Source organism: Erpetoichthys calabaricus, chromosome 1, assembly GCF_900747795.2.
Source record: "Erpetoichthys calabaricus chromosome 1, fErpCal1.3, whole genome shotgun sequence".
In the NCBI taxonomy this organism is placed as follows: domain Eukaryota; kingdom Metazoa; phylum Chordata; class Cladistia; order Polypteriformes; family Polypteridae; genus Erpetoichthys; species Erpetoichthys calabaricus.
The window spans coordinates 53916761-53935490 of record NC_041394.2 but is presented as its reverse complement, the minus strand read 5'-3'; the positions used below and the strand labels follow the sequence as shown (position 1 = coordinate 53935490).

At 37.2% G+C, this 18730-nt stretch overlaps 1 protein-coding gene across 1 annotated transcript in view; it reads left to right on the top strand.

Annotated features, from left to right (window-relative positions):
• Window positions 1-1868: 1868 nt before the first annotated feature.
• Window positions 1869-18730, top strand: part of ank1a (ankyrin 1, erythrocytic a) — a 638168-nt gene continuing 621306 nt past the window's right edge. The window contains 1 exon segment of the mRNA XM_051928287.1: window positions 1869-2266. Coding sequence (XP_051784247.1) covers window positions 2141-2266 — 126 coding nt within the window. The 5' untranslated portion in view covers window positions 1869-2140.

The following is an 18730-nucleotide window of genomic DNA, read 5'->3' as shown; positions in this document are numbered from 1 at the left end:
TTCTTAATGCTGCCTCCCCAGCACACCACCGCGTAGAAGAGGGCGCTCGCCAGAACCGTTTGATAGAACATCTGCAGCATCTTATTGCAGATGTTGAAGGACGCCAGCCTTCTAGGGAAGTATAACCGGCTCTGTCCTTTCTTACACAGAGCATCAGTATTGGCAGTCCAGTCCAATTTATCATCCAGCTGCACTCCCAGGTATTTATAGGTTTGCACCCTCTGCACACAGTCACCTCTGATGATCACGGGGTCCATGAGGGGTCTGGGCCTCCTAAAATCCACCACCAGCTCCTTGGTTTTGCTGGTGTTCAGGTGTAGGTGGTTTGAGTCGCACCATTTAACAAAGTCCTTGATTAGGTCTCTATACTCCTCCTCCTGCCCACTCCTGATGCAGCCCACGATAGCAGTGTCATCAGCGAACTTTTGCATGTGGCAGGACTCCGAGTTGTGCTGGAAGTCCGATTTATATAGGCTGAACAGGATTGGAGAAAGTACAGTCCCTTGTGGCGCTCCTGTGTTGCTGACCACAATGTCAGACGTGCAGTTCCCAAGACGCACATACTGAGGTATTGTGAGCTTTTGTGCCACCATGCCACTCTGCAGCAAAAACAAGCATGAAAAATGAGCTCCAAGTACCTTACAGTTTGGGAGAAATAAGTTTTTTCTGCATTCAAATGCCTTTTTTTCTTACTGCATTGTAAAGAGACTGTATTGTAAATAATCATTTAGTTTAAACTGTATGGATTCAGTGCTTTATACATAAAGAAATTCCATTAACATATAGGTTGTCTGCACAAATCAATAGTGAAAATGCAACTCTTTCAGTACCTTTATTCTACCTTTGTAAATGATACTTCTGAATTCCATGCTAGAGGAGGTGAATAAAAAAATACTTTCTTGTGTTTATACTAAAATGCATGCTCCTGGTAGAAGTCACAGCCAGCCGTCACGTAGTAAATAAGGAAACCAGAGGCATTTGGTGGTCTATGGGGGCTTACTGCATGCTGCTGTAAATTTAACAATTTTAAATCTATCAAATGTTAAATCCAAATAGAAATGTGAAAATATTGACAAAGGTTTCTCATTTCTTTGACTTTCAACTAAAAGCTCTGGTCTACTACTAACACATGCACCTTCATGTTTTTAAATGCCAGAATAACAGAACATTTCATGCAATACTCGCAATGTGAATGCAAAGAATGACTGAAGAGAAAATTAACAGTAAAAATGCAGCCCCCAATCTCTGCTCCCATTTGGTTTGCTTATTGGATCTGAAATGAGCAGTGAATGAGGAAGACTATGTTGGGGGGGGGTTTACAGGTTTTTTTTTTTTTTTTTTGCTTGCATCAGCGGCATTGCAGAGAGAGAGAGGGCGAGGGAGAGGGAGAGGGAGAGAGAGGGAGGGGGGGATAAAGAAAGAGGGAGAGAGCTTGGTCTCTCACTCGCCAGCCATCCAGCAGGTACAGCCAGACTCCTACCCGCTCGCACATGACAGGCTAGCCAGGGAGCGGGACGATGCCCAGGAATGCTTCTTGTCTGCCTGTCATCCCGTCACTATTGTTCCTGGACGTATAAACACTGGGATGTTGACTGGCTGGAGTTACAGCACACTGCATTAGCGAGCTGTACTAGCGCTGTTCACGCTTTGCAGCTGCTAATACCCAAGCAGATCTACAGAGTGAAGAACGGAGAGAGAGAGAGAGAGAGAGGGAGAGAGAGAGAGAGAGGAACAGAGTGCACATTTTTGTGAATTATGTATAGCCTTGGAATGGCTTTGGCGCATAGAACATCTTTTATATCCCGGAGCAAAGGTCTGAAAATACTGGTGTTTGCTTGAAAAGGAATAACTTGAAAAAGAAACAGTACAGAATAAAAACCTAAAGGACTGACAAAAAAAGCAATTGGTATCGCATCTTCTCCTGTGATTCTTCTTCTCTGTTTCCTCCAGAGGAGGAGGAAGGTAACAGAGCTTTAGTGCTGAAGGTGGACTGGCAAGTGGACAGACAGACAACAGTTAGTGAGTGTAGCTCCTCAGGAAGGTTGGAGTTGACCAGGGCTGACCTGCCTTTGATTTCTTTTTTGTATGTTCATGTGCTTAATTTTAATTCACCGGGAAGGCTACTGCGTCCGCGGACAGCATGGCACAAGCCGCAAAACAACTGAGGAAGACCAAGGATTTGGAGGCATTTGCAGCCCAAGAACAGAAAGAAAAAGAGGAGAAGAAAGCGATCAAGAGGAATCGGTCTCGGGACCGTAAGCGCAAGGTGAGCTGCCGTGGGAAACCATTTGGCTTCGTGTTAGTGAATAGTTATGTTTTTTGGGGGGGTATGCGTTACAAAATGGGAATTTATTTTTTAAGTTTTTCAGGTGAAACAGAGTTTTGCTGTTTTTAAAGCAAAGCGTGTTTAACATACTCTGTTATTTTACATAAAACTTGTTTAAAACAAGGTGTCACATCTGCAGATATAGTTCTGATTTCTTTACTACTCTCAAGAGTATTTTATTAGTACTTGTTAAAGGCACTTTGGGAAGACCAAAAACTCTAAGTGTTCAAAACTATTCACCAGGTCTGGTGTCTAAGCTAAATAAGCATGTTGTTAATGGTACTATATAAAACAAAGATTGGTTGATTGATTGATTGATTGATAAGGCTGGTATCCTTATTATTGTAATTAGGTGACCATTTATAAACACAGCTCTGAAGTGTTACAACAACATGCCAAGCAAGTCCTAAGTTCTGGTTCTAGTTTGATTCTATCACAGTAGCTAAATAAAGTGCATCTACTGCTGCAACAGAGCAAGAGCAGTTTTTTATTTTCTGTATAAGGGTAAGTGGGTGTTGAGATGGATATATGTTCATAGAATGGATTAAAAAACTAATGGATTAATATATTTATGAACATGGAAAGGAATATAAAAATGTGTAAGACAGCTTTCCGTTGATTTGTTTAAAGTGTCCTGTGCATTGTCACATCCTCTAACTCACCACTAATGCATGCCAGACAGTTGTTGGAATGTGTGGTGCAACTGTTTGCCACTGTCAGTCAACATAGTCAGACAAATGGATGTGGACACAAAAGGTATTGGAACCCTGCTTGACATTTAGTATAACCTCCCTACTCTAGTATAAAAGGTGTAAGAATTTACCGCAGATCCGGAAGGGTAAAATGACACGAGTGCTAGGAGCTTTCCTCTCAGTAGGATAAACCTCCTGTGTCCTAGGGCATTGGTGTGTCCTCACGTCAGACCTATGTGAGGAAAGGCTCTGATTGTGAGAAAAGTCAACCTTAATCACTGAAAAGAAATACATAGCTAATTGTTGTGGCTGCATTAAAGTGAAATCATGTAGATATAAATATTTATATAAAAGAATAATCATGAAATCACTTAAAGCAACACAGCAGTGGTGTGCTTGGCATTGATGCCTCCAACCCTCCAAGAAACTGGGTTCTAATCTTGTCCTAGTTGGTGTCAGGTTTCCCATTGCACCTGAAATATGTGTTTGCTTTGTTAACTGATAGTGTGAGTGTATGGATGTGTGTACCCATCGATGGAGAGGTATCCCATCCAGGGTTGGTTTCTGCCTTACTGTGAAATCTTTGTAAAACCATTTAATGGAAAAAGCAGGATTAAAAATGGAAGGATGAATGAGACCTGCCTCAGATGAAAGCTCAGCAATAATTTTTTTATTTAATAGAATGAAAAGATGTCCCACTCAGCTGCAGAAGCAGATTTAACTGAACATTATCACATTACAAAATACACCTCCTGAAATTTTTAATGCATGAGTGACAGTTCCAATCTATTGCACCATTTGGCTGTAATAGGACACAAACTATATATGCAAAGATAGGAGTGCCACAGAAGGTAGTGTTTTCAGTAAAGTTTGGATTATTTACTTCTCTCATCTAACCATATCATTAAAGACCAACCATTTTTGTTGAAAGGATTGCATTCTTTCATAATAATAAGGTTTAATTGGAAAATACTGCATCATAAGCCTAGTCAATGTCAAATGTATTCTGTTGTCCAGTATTGATTAAAGCACCTAAAATGACTTTAGTACTGTAAACATTTCCCTTTACTTGCCTTTTTATGAAATTCTCAAGAAAGACTGTTGGGAAAATTCTGTGTATACATAGTGATTTCTAGTCTTAAATAGAAAGATACAGCTACAAACTGAACAAACCAAAACACCACTACATAGATTTATGATGTGCTTCTTTTTCTCTTCTTAACTTGATGTAATCTGTAATTATAAAATTCTAACTGCACTTTACATGTAATAGAAATTAGACATTTTTACTAAACTTCAGATATATGTGCAGCTTATTCACCATGAAGCACTTCTGAAACAAAAGGTATTCATATTTTAAGACAGATATTTTTGAACCAGGAAATCAATCAAGCAGACACTTGAAGGTTGTAACATCTCACCTTCTGGCACTGAGATGGCATCTTAATTTAATAATCTGATGTAATGCGTGGTTAGGTAATGTTAGCATCTACTTTTCCCTAGAGCCTCATAGACAAATAACAGTGTGATGATATTTACTAAAATTTAATAGGTGGCCACAGTTTTTAAACCAATAGTAATTACCACATTCCTTCTAATTATTGCATTAATTAACAATACAATGTCTTAAGTTGTATTTCTAAAAAAAACGTGTACTTCTAGTAATTGTTCAAAATGTGAAGTTATTGGCTTAAAATAGAGTGAATGTATTTCAGACAATTGAACTGAATCTGGGCCTAGGCGCTGCATGCTTGCACATTCTCCCCATGTCTATAAGATGTACACATCTGGTTGAAAGGCGCTCTGTGAATGGGAATGTTTGTATATGTGTGTGCCCTGTAATGGTTTAGCACCTGTCTGTTACTGGTACCCAGTGCTTCTGGGATATGCACAGAATCTTCAATATACACTATGTATTCAGTAAAGTTCATGTTATTGTCATGTTACAAAAGGTTTATAGTGTTGTACATATCTCCATTGTAGACACATTTTAAAAAATACAACAAATGCAGTAAATGCAAAAATAAATAAATGGAAATCCAAGCCTAATAATTAATTTTTTTAGTTTTAACTTTGTTTGTCTTTTAAATTATTCAGGCACATAACCATTGCATAGTAATTAAATGGTAATGGAGTGTAAATTAAATTAGTGTAATGTAAACTAACATAAACACTTATTTCTATCTGCCTCTCTAGCTGCCATTGAAATGCTTTTTGAGATTTTATTAATAAAAAACAGTACTTTAAATAGGTGCACAATTTAGTTATAGTCAAGCAAGGCATTATTATAGTAATAATAATTTGAGTTGTTACTGTGAACTGCAAAAGACGCGGCAGTTCATAAATCAATTTGTTAAATGGAATACCTAAAATATTAATGACCAAAGTCGTGTAGTTTAACTACCCCACACTGGTCTCTTTTAGCTGTATCTTATTGTATTGTATTGTTGTGTATTTGGATAAAGCCAGGGAAGTTTACAAAATTAGTTTCCAGTAAATTTTTAAAAACCATTATTTACAATTCAAACACAGGTTACATAACTTGCTTAGAATCACACAGTGAGTCAGAGGTGAAGATTGAACAAGGAACCTTGTGGTTTAAAGTCCAGTGTCTTAGCCATTTCACCACACTGGAGCCTAACTATGGCAGTCAATTCAGTGAATATAACAGCCGACCTTGTGCTGGACAGACAGACTTCTGCTCAATCCAACTGTGTGTAGTAATTTTAATGTATGGAAAGACTGACTGGGGACAAAAGTAATGCTGCAACACCTTACGAGTTAAAGTATATTCAGAAATGTCATCAGCCTGAATTTACTAGGCTCAAAATATTTGTCATAGCATTTGAGTAGCTGTATTTTTAACTTTAAGGTTATTAATAATGCTGAGATCCAACAGATGTGTGAGGTTAATATTGTTTTTGAAATAAATTCATATTTAAACAATGCATCCAATTATCCACTTCTGTAAAGGACCTATTCTAAACTAATCAACACGATAACAAAAATATATCACTAAAATATTTTTAATTGTAGAAATTCGTGAATTACATACTGTTAAATAGTGAAATTTTAATATTTTTAGGCCAGCGTTTACCCAAAGATATTTTATCCTGTACCTCTGTAAGGATAGCTGCAAAGAACAGACGCTGATGGAATGTGTTATATTCTGTTACAAGCCAATTGATTATTAATGCAGTTGATAAATCAATTGGTGGGGAAGTGGTAGTGGCTATTACAGTGTAAAGCTGGTGACCCTATTCTTCTCCTTGTTAATACAAATTGTCTACAGATTAAAGTCTCTGTCCTTAGGGCTACAAGGCTTGCTTGTAGGACTGCCAAAGTCGCCACCATTCACCTGAACTGACCATTATCTCCTGTGCTTGTCTCAGCCACTGCAGTACCATGCTTCAGCTCCCGTCTCTTTGTGATAGTGCAGCTCTGTGTGTGAGCTGGTTGCAAAAATGGCATTCTCTCTCTCTCTCTCTCTCTCTCTCTCTCTGTATGATTTCATAAAAGAATTCACAATGTCATAAAATCTTGAAACCTAAAGCAGCCACTGGTAATGAGAAACCAAGCAGATTATATTTTTTCTGGCAGTAAATTTAAGGTAGATGTTAACTGATGCACTGCAGTCGTTTCAGTATTTCCTGTTCTTTTTTTTTTCCAATGCAAGTCTGTTCAAACATCAAAGAAGTATGCATTTTGTTATATTTTCAAGTGGCATCAGGCTAGACAAGGTTGGTCTTATTGGTGCACCAGTTACAGTAGAAACCACTCTTATCAAATGAAGCTTTGTTATCTACACGAGCACAAAAAACATAAGGTAAGCGTGTTGCAAGATCAGATTACTGCATAATAGGTAAATTCCTTAAAAATGCTCAGTGAGTCCTGCTTTGTATCTGTTTATAGATATATGCTGTATGAACTGTCAGTTTAGAACTGACTATGTCAGCATCCTCAAAAGAAAAATATAAAAGTTAATTCCAAATTGAAAAAACAGAAGAAAAATATTTTCCTTACAAATCATGAAAAAATGTTATGAGTACTCACTTCTCAATGGTGATCCAATATGGGTACGTGCATGAGTGTAACCTGTGATGGCCTGCTGCCCTGTCCAGAATAGATTTCTGCTGTAGTCTCCCCATCAAAACTGGCATATTAAATAATGCTGCCCGAGGCAAGGCCCCTCTCCCATGTATCCTTACTAGGCATGAGTTGATACACTTAATGCCATGTATTGCAGTAAAGGGTTCATAATACTGTACAGTAACCCCACAATACAGTACATACATGGAAATGTAGACATAATAGTAAATATATACTACTACTTTTGGAAAAAGTGAAAAAAAATAAATGGATTACCCTAATATCAATAAAATACACAAAATAAGCATTAAATATAATAGAAAAATGTAAGTTCTTCACTGCTTCTGTTTGACCCAAATATATATTCTCTTGTGTTTTCTAATTGTAAAATTAAATGTGAAATGAAGCACAGTTGTTTTTCTCATCCCACAATCATTTTTAAATACCTTGACAATGTTGAACTGACCTGCAAGACGAAAAGGCTCCTGCCTTTTCTAACTAAACACATACACTGCAAACTTAAAAGATATTTCAAAGACAATGTACCGATGACTGTCACTTTAATAACATTCCAGAAATTAACAGAATTTTGCAAAATGACAATCAATATGTAAACAGTAGGATATGAGAAAAATCAGGTAAATGATCGCTAATATCAGTTACTAGACATGTAGCCTCGAAATAGGCATGCGCTGTTTTGATGCTCGGAATGTCGCAAGGCTACCAGGTATTTTGAATTGTATTTATGGTATTTAAAACTTCTTAAATGAAAATATTTCTAATATTTTTAAAGGCAGTATAATAATTAGGCACTTGATATGTATGGAAATCTTGTGATTCATACTTAACTCTCATTTTTGAAATCATTAGTTTGTAATGTAAAAAAAAAAATGAGTGTTGCATGAAAATGCTGTCCTGACCAAAGTGCCACCTGGCTGCCTCACTCCACATGCCGTCATTGCCCCAGTGGGAATGAACTGGATTAAATGCATTTGCAAAATGGACTAGATGGCTCAATACTACTGCATATTAAATATTGTATTTTATAAAGGTCTTAATAATCCTGGAAGAATAAGCTATTTTGGTGACTAACATATTTTGCTATGTATTCATATGGTTTAGTAGGTTACAGTAGCCAAGAAGCATGTTAATCCACCAAAGCAATGTAGCTCAGCAACCAGGCACAACTAGCACAGAAGACATTTCCAGCAGTAGGAAGACAAAAGGTAATAACTTCTCATTAAAGAAATAACACCAAAAACAAGTGTGTAGGCTTTGCTGCCTTTCAAACCAGGGGGCTTTTTTTCACCATTTCAGATCCTCCGTCTCATGTGTTTCCTTAAAGAATGCTGATTTTACTCCTTTATCTTCAGTGCACAATAGAAAACTTTCTATTTGAAGCAGATGTGAAGCACAGATTTTTTGTTCTTTTTATGTCAATTCTTTATGCATAGTGTTTTCTGATGTGTGGATGTTCAATCTCCAATGAGTAAGTCACATAAAGATCAAACTGAATGAAACATGTACACAAATGTAGCAGACTTTTTAACTTACCTTATATCCTATTCCTACATTATAGTCATAACAGAAGCATCTGATACAACACCAGCAGCTACCTTTACCATCCGCCCAACAAATAATTGGTAGTGGCAAAAGAGCTGTGGCTTTGGAGACTACATATGGTTACAGATGGTCAAGCTCCTAACTCTCAGGGAGGAGGAAAGCTTTGCCTGCTTCCTACCTTCAATTAAGGCCCTGGTACTGATTTGCCATGTAGATTATCAAGCTATAGTATTACTTTAGTTTTCTATGGACTATAGAGGGCATTCCAGTGAAGGGTATTTCTGTCTTGTGCTTAGTACTGTCTGGATAGGCTCTGGTGCCCCATGGCACTGATTTGAATTAAGTAGGTTAATTAATGGTCAGATGGGTGGACTGTTTCTGTGGTGTGAGAATAAAGTAAAAATCTTGTGGCATAACCGATGAGTGCTTTTTTGTGTGCTGGACACAGGCAGATGCACCAGTAATGTTAACTTAAAATTGTATTGTTTTTTTCATCAATAAGTATAGTACAGACACAGACATAACACACAACCCCCTTCCCAGCAGAATAATGTATAGAATGTCAAGCAGGACTTCTTGAGATGAACTAAACACATCTTAGCTGACTGACTAGTGTTATTCTCCACTTGACAACTCAATATGATGGGTATCAGTGGATAAATTGCCATTTGATCCAGCAACACTGAAGAAGACCAGGAATGTGAATAAGTCCCTGTGTCTCATCAGCATCATGAATATGATTCTACTGTCCCATCATATTTTTTTAAGTGGTTAGCTGGATCCTCCATGCGTGCTGCCATACAGACTAGATAGATAGATAGATAGATAGATAGATAGATAGATAGATAGATAGATAGATAGATAGATAGATAGATAGATAGATAGATAGATAGATAGATAGATAGATACTTTATTAATCCCAAGGGGAAATTCACATACTTCAGCAGCAGCATACTGATACAAAAACAATATTAAATTAAAGAATAATAAAAATGCAGGTAAAACAGACAATAACTTTGAATAATGTTAACGTTTACCCCCCTGGGTGGAATTGAAGAGTCGCATAATGTGGGGGAGGAACAATCTCCTCAGTCTGTCAGTGGAGCAGGACTGTGACAGCAGTCTGTCGCTGAAGCTGCTCCTCTGTCTGGAGATGATACTGTTTAGTGGATGCAGTGGATTCTCCATGATTGACAGGAGTCTGCTCAGCGTTCGTTGCTCTGCCACGGATGTCAAACTGTCCAGCTCCATGCCAACAATAGAGCCTGCCTTCCTTACCAGTTTGTCCAGGTGTGAGGTGTCCTTCTTCTTAATGCTGCCTCCCCAGCACACCACCGCGTAGAAGAGGGCACTCGCCACAACCGTCTGATAGAACATCTGCAACATCTTATTGCAAATGTTGAAGGATGCCAGTCTTCTAAGGAAGTACAGCCGGCTCTTTCCTCTCTTTCACAGAGAATCAGTATTGGCAGTCCAGTCCAATTTATCATCCAGTTGCAATCCCAGGTATTTATAGGTCTGCACCCTCTGCACACAGTCTCCTCTGATAATCACGGGGTCCAGGAAGGGCCTGGGACTCCTAAAATCCACCACCAGCTCCTTGGTTTTGCTGGTGTTCAGGTGTAGGTGGTTTGAGTCGCACCATTTAAAAAAGTCCTTGATGAGGTTTCTATACTCCACCTCCAGCCCACGATAGCAGTGTCGTCAGTGAACTTTTGCACGTGTCAGGATTCCGAGTTGTATTGGAAGTCCGATGTATATAGGCTGAACAGAACCGGAGAAAGTACAGTCCCCTGCGGTGCTCCTGTGTTGCAAAGCAAGTTGTGACATTTTCAGGAGGCAGCTAGTGTACCATCCACTGGTGACAAAAAGAAATGTATGTATAGCCATACTGAACAGAAGCCAGCTTTCTATTGTGTTTGCATCCTATTGAATTCAGCCTTTCATGCACCTAAATCAGTGGACATCTAATACAGCGAACCAAATTCTCTTGATTTTGTGTTTTTTGTCATTAATGTATAGACAATTCATTATTACTATTATTAGGCTAAACTGGGCGCAGCACATTAATGGCTTGATGCATAAATATTTTATACCAGAAAAAGTGGATTGTTTATATTATTTAATGAAATTCACCACATTAATGTTTACAAAATTAAAAGAATATTAGAAATTCAGTCTGTTTGGCCTGTGCAGTTAGTTAGTTATGAATTACTTCTTTTACATTATTGCCTATGGCTGCAATTTTGATATGGCTGCATTCTGAACCATTGTCTTAGGTGAACTCAGGGTGGTCAAGCTACCTCCTGTCTTCCTTGGCCAGCGCTAAGTAAATAGTCTAGAATCATTTTCATTGTCTATCTATTATCCCAGTAGATCATGTCTTGATCAGAATCAACAGAAACATTTGGTTCAACTACTTTTGAGTTAATAATCTTTGATGGCCTGCCATTGAGACAACACTAAAGTACTTCTGCATAATGAACATTTTACAATTTTGTATTCTGTCTTTATGTTTTTGTGATCTTTGCTTCATGTTTACCTGAGTATTGCCTGCATTATTACTGCTCCATATTCAGTGGTTCTGCACCAGCAAGATTAGCAAAAATACTTGTCATGTGCTGTAATGACAATGAAGCTTATTTGAGTTTTAAAAAGTTGCCATTAATGCAGTCTCACAGATCTAGACTTATATATTACATGTCTGGAAACAATGTCGAGTAAACTTTTGGTGGAAACAATTAGACAGCTCACTGAGCTCCACAATTCTAAACCAATCCAGTGTCTCATAAAGACGCGGCTCAAAGTAGGGGTGGTGATTTAAAATAGCAAATAGAGTTGGTGCATTGCTCGATGTTGTGTGACCAATATCAAGTCTATGGTTATGATGGATAAACCTTCCATGGCCAAAAAGTCTCCCAGAAAGACCACTGTGGAACAAAGAAACATGTGTCATGTATGTGGAGAACACATTACTGTGTTAAAAGCAAACATAACCAGCTTTTACGAGGGAAAAATCTTTTGCCAAAAACAGATTCTACTTCAGCATTCAAGCTGATTGCTGGACTTATAGTAAAAAGTGAATAATGCACTGCATTTGGCTATATGATGGTGAGTGTCATTCACAATTGAGATGGTACAGTCGAAGTCAATGTGTGCTAGAAATTAAGGCACTTACATTCACGAAAAAAATAACTGTACAGTGTTGTTTCTAAATGGTGTGCCATCACTCTGAGTAAAACAAAATGAAAAGAGCTCCCATTAAGTGAGGCATTTTGCTTTTAATAATGTGGAGCCACAGGAAAAGTAGATATTGGTACACCATACAGTGGAAACAGTTAACTTACCAAGCAATACTCTATCCTTGCCACTGACCACATGAGTCTGCACAGTTTACACAAATAACTAAATAAGTTATCATTGCTGTTTAATTGTAAATGCCAAACATGTGGCATCACAGCCCTTTAACAAGTAGTATATACTGCATATATAGACCCCAGCACCTCTGTAAAGACTACTTGCTGTTGTTATACGTGGTATGATGCAATAGTCAGAATGACAGAAAGATGTATAAGTTTCCATTATCTTGTTTTACTGAACTCTTTAACTCATTGCAGCATTTTTTTTTCAGTACCAAAACTTAGTTCAGTTTCTTTTTCATTTTGCTTTACTTGTGTTTTCAGTTGCAGCTTGTCCATTTAAAGCTGAAGGAAATTGGGGGCATGTTTTTAGGAAGAAACTCTATGGGCTTCATACCTTTTCAGTGTTGGATTTTGCTGCTGTTCATTACAAATGTTTTAATGAATTGTTCACCACACATGTATTATTGTTTTACATCTGGTTTGGCCCCGTAATACTACCATTAACCTAACATGCATATCTGTTGGATGTTGTAAGAAGCCAGAGTATTCAGAGAAAAACTCACACAAGCAGTGTGAAAACCCCATAAAACAGTGACCAGACCTGAATTATAACTCAAGCTCTTGAAACTGTGAGGTAGCAGCATTAATTTCTGCACCACCATGTTACGTTTTAACAATTTAATACATTAAAAGCTATAAACAAAGAAATTGGCTTAAGCTATATTTCTTAAGTTCAAAGAGAAGTAAAAGTTGTAATTTTCATAGTAGCTGAACGTGGAGAGAGACAGAGAGCTGCGGCATGATACCTAATTAAATTACAGTTTTAACAAGGGTTGATGTCAATATCAGAAATTAGTAGGAATAAAATCTATACCACTGATGCACTCCAGGTTTGGCCACCTGTGGTGTAAAGGATTGTTTAAAGAAATATTACAAGTAGTGTTTTATTGTTTTTTCAGCCATAACCTGTAAAAAGAAGTAGTGAAGAAAAGCCCTAGACTACCCAAGAAAATGATTTTCAAAGCTAGTTATCTGGATAGTTAGTGTTTACTTGAGTATGAAAACACTATTTAATATAAACAAATGTTGTTAACAAGAACGTTTTGTGTTTTATTTTTAAACTGTATTGATAATCTGAAATGGCTAGAACAACACAGATTTATTATTAGGCTGACGCCTTTATCCAAAACAACTTAACATTTGAGAGATACAATCAGTTACATTTCTTTTTGTTTTTTATATAGAGCATAGGCAGGTCAAGTAGCTTGCTCATGGTCACACAGTGAAAGTAGTTGGATTTGAACCCAAAATCTCAGGGTTTGAAGTCTCAATCATTAACCTCTATGCCTGCCTTGATTCCCAGACCTCTCTATAATGTGCCCCAGTAGTTTAATATATTTGTTAAATGCCACCATCAGCTAACATAAATTAAATTAGTTTGTGATTAGCTGTACTAGGTGGGCTAGTGATGAATTTAATAAATGATTTAATGTACTTAATGGAAACCACAAATACTGGGGTAGGCAATAACACACTAAGCCGGATTTTTAAGATATGGTGTTAAAGCTGCCATAAAGAAAGTTTTAAAGACTGTTAAGACCGAAAATGAAGTGGAAGATTCAAAAAGCTGTCTGCATTTGATGACCAGTACCTACAGGTCATTTCCTCAAAGAAAGTAAAGAAATAAGTGAAGCACTCACACAGTGCTGTCAATTCTGCCTGTTCAAAACACTCAAAAAGGTGACAGCCTCAAAAGTGAAAGCCAGACCTGCACCTCTCCTACTGGTCCGGGCCCACGGTATATGTCTTATCACTTCATTTATTACCCCTAACTCTAGTGGTAGATATATGGGTTGTATAGGCCCAAAAATGTGGCAAAGTCTGTAAAATAAAAAAAAAACAAATACTACAAAGGGAGAAAAGTAAAGCCACAAAACTCTCTTGCCCACAAAAACAAAGCAAAATTCCTTTTTTATTTTAATATTTATTGCAAGAATTCACATCTTTAAAAAGATAACGAAGGCAGCAGTAAAAAAGGGAAACAAACAATTTTGCTTTAAGACAAGAGCAGGATTCAAAACCAGGAAATCCACAAACAGAAAGTATGTGCAAACCAAAGGACAGGAGAACAACCACAATGCCAAAGCAGTCATTTTATGTGCGGCTTCCTGTTAAATAGCACTGGGGTAGTCCCCCATCTCCAACGTCACGTGGCTCTGCTCCCATAGGCTCTACATGAAAGTGCAAGGAACATAATTTTAAATAACCTCTACACATAACATAATCATAACAAAGTTTTAAATAAATAAAATAGTATTCGTAATAACTAGATCAATCACAAAACATATCAAAACGAAGAAATGAAAAGAAGACTCAGCATTTGAAACCAAGGTACTATATACATTTTGATTGCTGCAGCTAAGAAACCATACTTGCAAAAATTCAAAAAGCAGAAGATATTGCCAGCGGGTACATTTTATACAATGGTGTAGGGGATTTAATCGATATCAATAGGATGATGATTGTTGAAAAACATATAATTTAATGCATATCCTACAAAAAACTTGGAAAAATTCACAGTACTACTTGAGAAAATTATACCACAATGTATCAAAGCTGCATGCTTGAATTTTGCATTCTGAAGGAGGCCACACAAACTTGTTTTTCAAACACAAGATGTTCTTGTTACTTTGTGTTGTATAAGTTTTTTTTTATTATTTGTATTCATTCTAATGTTTTTCCATGAATAAATTAACACATTCTGAGCAGGTATTTTCTTCTGTAGCTGAGATGTTTGCACATGAATATATACACTTAAGATTGTTCAGTGAATACTCTGCCTAGTTTATTGTGTGCCATACCTTTATTGTATTAAGTGTTTATGACAGAATTAAAATTGAATGCTCTGTTTCCACTAAGAATGAATATAATATATATATTGTGGCAAGCGGCTGGGGGTGGTACCCAGCCTGGACGCCCAGAAGGACTGGAGATGGGCTTACCCCTCCTCCAAACCACGTGGTGGCGTCTGCCCTGGTGGCTTTGGGGACCACAGGAACAGAAATTAGAAGCTCAACCCTATAGGGGCGCATGGTCACCGCAAGGTTTATTGTCAGAAAAAATAAATCCCAAAAAAATGTGAAAAATTCTGTTTTCTATAGTATTCATGCAATCTCTTACTTTGTATTTTTATTATAATTATCTTTCTGGTATGCATAAAGCATTATTCGCTGTATTCTGACATAATTATTGTTAATGCCCAAAATATGTTGCTTTCTTGATTACTGTTTTGGGTTATACTCCAAACACTATTCTATTAGCACTTTGTTGAATTTCCCAGTACATTTTTTTATTTGCATTATTCTTTTAATGATTAAATGTGAAGGTAATCAGATTGTTTTACTCTATTTTCCGTATTTCTTTACTCCTATGACCTTTAGTTGTTAGATGGTAAAAATAGAACATAATGAACACAAAATCCTCTTTAATCAATTCAAAGCTGATAGTTGTTGCAGAGTTTTGTGAAGAAGATGGAAGAGGAGAAAAACTGGTAACATCATCGACAGACACTGGAAGCGTACTGAAGGATTCTGCTCAATGAGTAAACAGTTCCACGTCATCAATGCAACTTGCCTGCCTAGAATAACCATTTCCAAAAAGGTAGATTTATTAATTGCTTCCAGCAGTTATTCAATTTTCATGAACATGAGATCAAAGTGACCACATATGTCAATTATTTGGCTTGCATTTTTATTATTGTGATGACCAACACTAGTTGAGAGCATTTGAGACTTGCTGTAAAAAGGCAGCACCAAGGCAGGGTCAAATCATGGTGACCTATAGATATTTGCACTGCTATTAAAAAATAACATGAACACTTTGACAAAGCACTTGTCAGTAATACATAGAATTGAATGTGTATGACAGAAGCTTAATCATTGCCTTTCATTAGACTGTCCAGTCAGCCTGACGTGATACAACACTGTTGGCTATACAGATGTGACAGCTGAATAGCCTTGTTGGTGATGGTTGCAAAAATGTTTTTACTCCTGTGGGAAGAATCTGGGAGGCCTTGCACAAATCTCCAGGTTACCCTTCAGATCACATCATGACAAGGTGTAGAGCTGAAGTCCATTAAGATATGTTTCATTTCTGTTGCTGTGGTACACCGTTTACAGAATCAGCTACCAGAGGTTTGTAATCATTATACCAGAAGTCAGAAATGTTAAATAGTTAGGGGTCAAAATGATTGGTTGAACTTCCATGAAAGGGACAGGTCAAAACTCAAAAGTCTAAAAGCAGCAAATATGGGAACCTAATTTTTAAAAAATATTTTCTTTAAAGAATGAGATGAGTCTTTCCTTTGTGTGTTTAGAAGTTCACACAAGGAGTATTTTGCTGCCACTTGATCTTAAAATAGATTGTGCCATATCACAAATGACCTCAAATGTTACGACTGCACAGGTTTGAGAAGGAGATCTAAGGAAATAGTGGCACACTAATACTAAATGATGTTATCAAGGATTCAAAAGAATAAGAATAATTTCAAGGAAATAAAGCAAGAAAAAAATATCTAAAATGCATAAAAAATATCTTTAAAAGCTAAAGATCCTGAAGGTGTTCTGTTTCTCCATTGAACCAATGAACATTTCATTTGCACATGGAGATGACTTGGATAGGCAGTGTGAAAAAATGTGACAGAGATCCTCTTACCTCTTATACAGCCCTTCAGGACAGACAGGACTATAAAATGCAACTTTTGAAATAGTACAATGTCTGATCTCACACAGCTGCCATCTATAGGAAGTGTACAGTGTGTGACTTCCGTATATACTCGAATATAAGCTGAGTTTTTCAGCACCCAAAATGTGCTGAAAAATGTCACCCTCAGCTTATATTCGAGTCAGGTCCCGCTGCCCCCAGGTATACAAACAAGCCAGTTTCCCTTTCGGTTTGTGCGCGCCGATGATTTCCACACATGTTCAGTCTCTTCCTGTGCAGCGAGCGAGAGAGAGAGAGAGAGAGAAAGAGAGACAGACAGACAGACAGACAGACACACACACGCACGCACGCGAGAGAGAGAGCGAGCGAGAAATATACCATATTGTTTTTGTTGACCCTCTTCTCCACTTACAGAGCTAGTTTACTGTTTTTCTTTGAAATAAATACTCAAAAACATTTAATCTACTGATGCTTCAATTAATGAACGGTAATTTTATTGGTATTTATTTTGATTATTGAAACTTACCAGCAGCTGCTGCATTTCCCACCCTAGGCTTATACTCAAGTCAATAAGTTTTTCCAGATTTTGTAAGTAAAATTAGGTACCTTGGCTTATATTGAGGTCGGCTTATACTCGAGTAGCTGGCTAGGAAAGGGTGTATTAGTCTGGCAGAGGCCATTCCAGGAAGACAACTAAAAATTCTCCTATTATCTGTGAGCAGTTGTTTCACTGGACAAGACATTATGCAGTACTTGGTTGAATATGCTGCAGTACCTTATTAGGCACCTATATACTGTATCTCCATGTCATGACAGATACACAGTACACCTGTATGGCCAGCCATTTGAGCTTTTACCTTTTTTACTAAATAAACCCAAATATAGTTATCAAACTAATATGGTTTTAGAATTATTACAAGCTGTCATTCTATCTGCATGCTGGTTGCCAAAAAAAAAAAATATATATTTTTAGGTGCAGCTAACTTTTTTCAGAACAGGTCTGTGTAGTGTTGTAAGCTTGAACTGTATAATGAGTATTTTAGCTTATTATTTATTTGATTCAAAATCAAAATATAATGATGAATATGTGGAAAAATTGAAAGAAAAATGCAGTAGTATGATCAGAGAGTGGACTACCTCAGAAACAAGGCAAGAAAGATTTCTTGGAAAATCAGTATTCAGATGCACCTCTTTAATAGAGACACCAGCCCACCCATTATAGCCCTTCCCTCATGGTTACACTCAAACGGTTAAGTGGTAAATGTTTTTCTTTATCCATTAATTTTAACACTTAAAGAATATTAGCACACCATAAAAACAACTGTTTCTGAAAAAGGTTCAAATATTAATATAGTGATTTGCCACAGTGTTTTCAACTTAAATATAATATCATTTACAACAAATAGAATGAACAAGTAACCAACATCCATCCATCCATCCGTTATCCAACCCCTTGAATCCGAACACAGGGTCACGGGGGTCTGCTGGAGCCAATCCCAGCCAACACAGGGCACAAGGCAGGAACCAATCCTGGGCAGGGTGCCAACCCACCGCAGAGTAACCAACATTATGTGTCCCAATATAAAGCAACAAAAAATTTTAGAAAAGCAAAATCATTATGAACCTAGTTCAGTGCTGTAAACTTCAGAAGCAATTTGTCTCTTTGATTTTTGTTTGGGGGGATGACCACACAGATTAAAAAATTGGAGCTTGACTTTAAGTGTCTGGTTTAGGTTTAGCAAACATAATATCTTCTAAAGCTTTAGACAAAAACAGATAAAAGGCCAGACATACCATCTAAAAAGCCTCCCATCCCACACAACTCCCATCCCTGAATTCTAGTAGGTATTAATTTCCATTATTAGCACTGGAGCTTCCTTAGACTTATGAATTGCACATATCCAGCTATACCACATTTTATTAACAACTACAACAACCATCTTCTTTAGAGGAGACTATTTTAAGTCTGTCTAAAA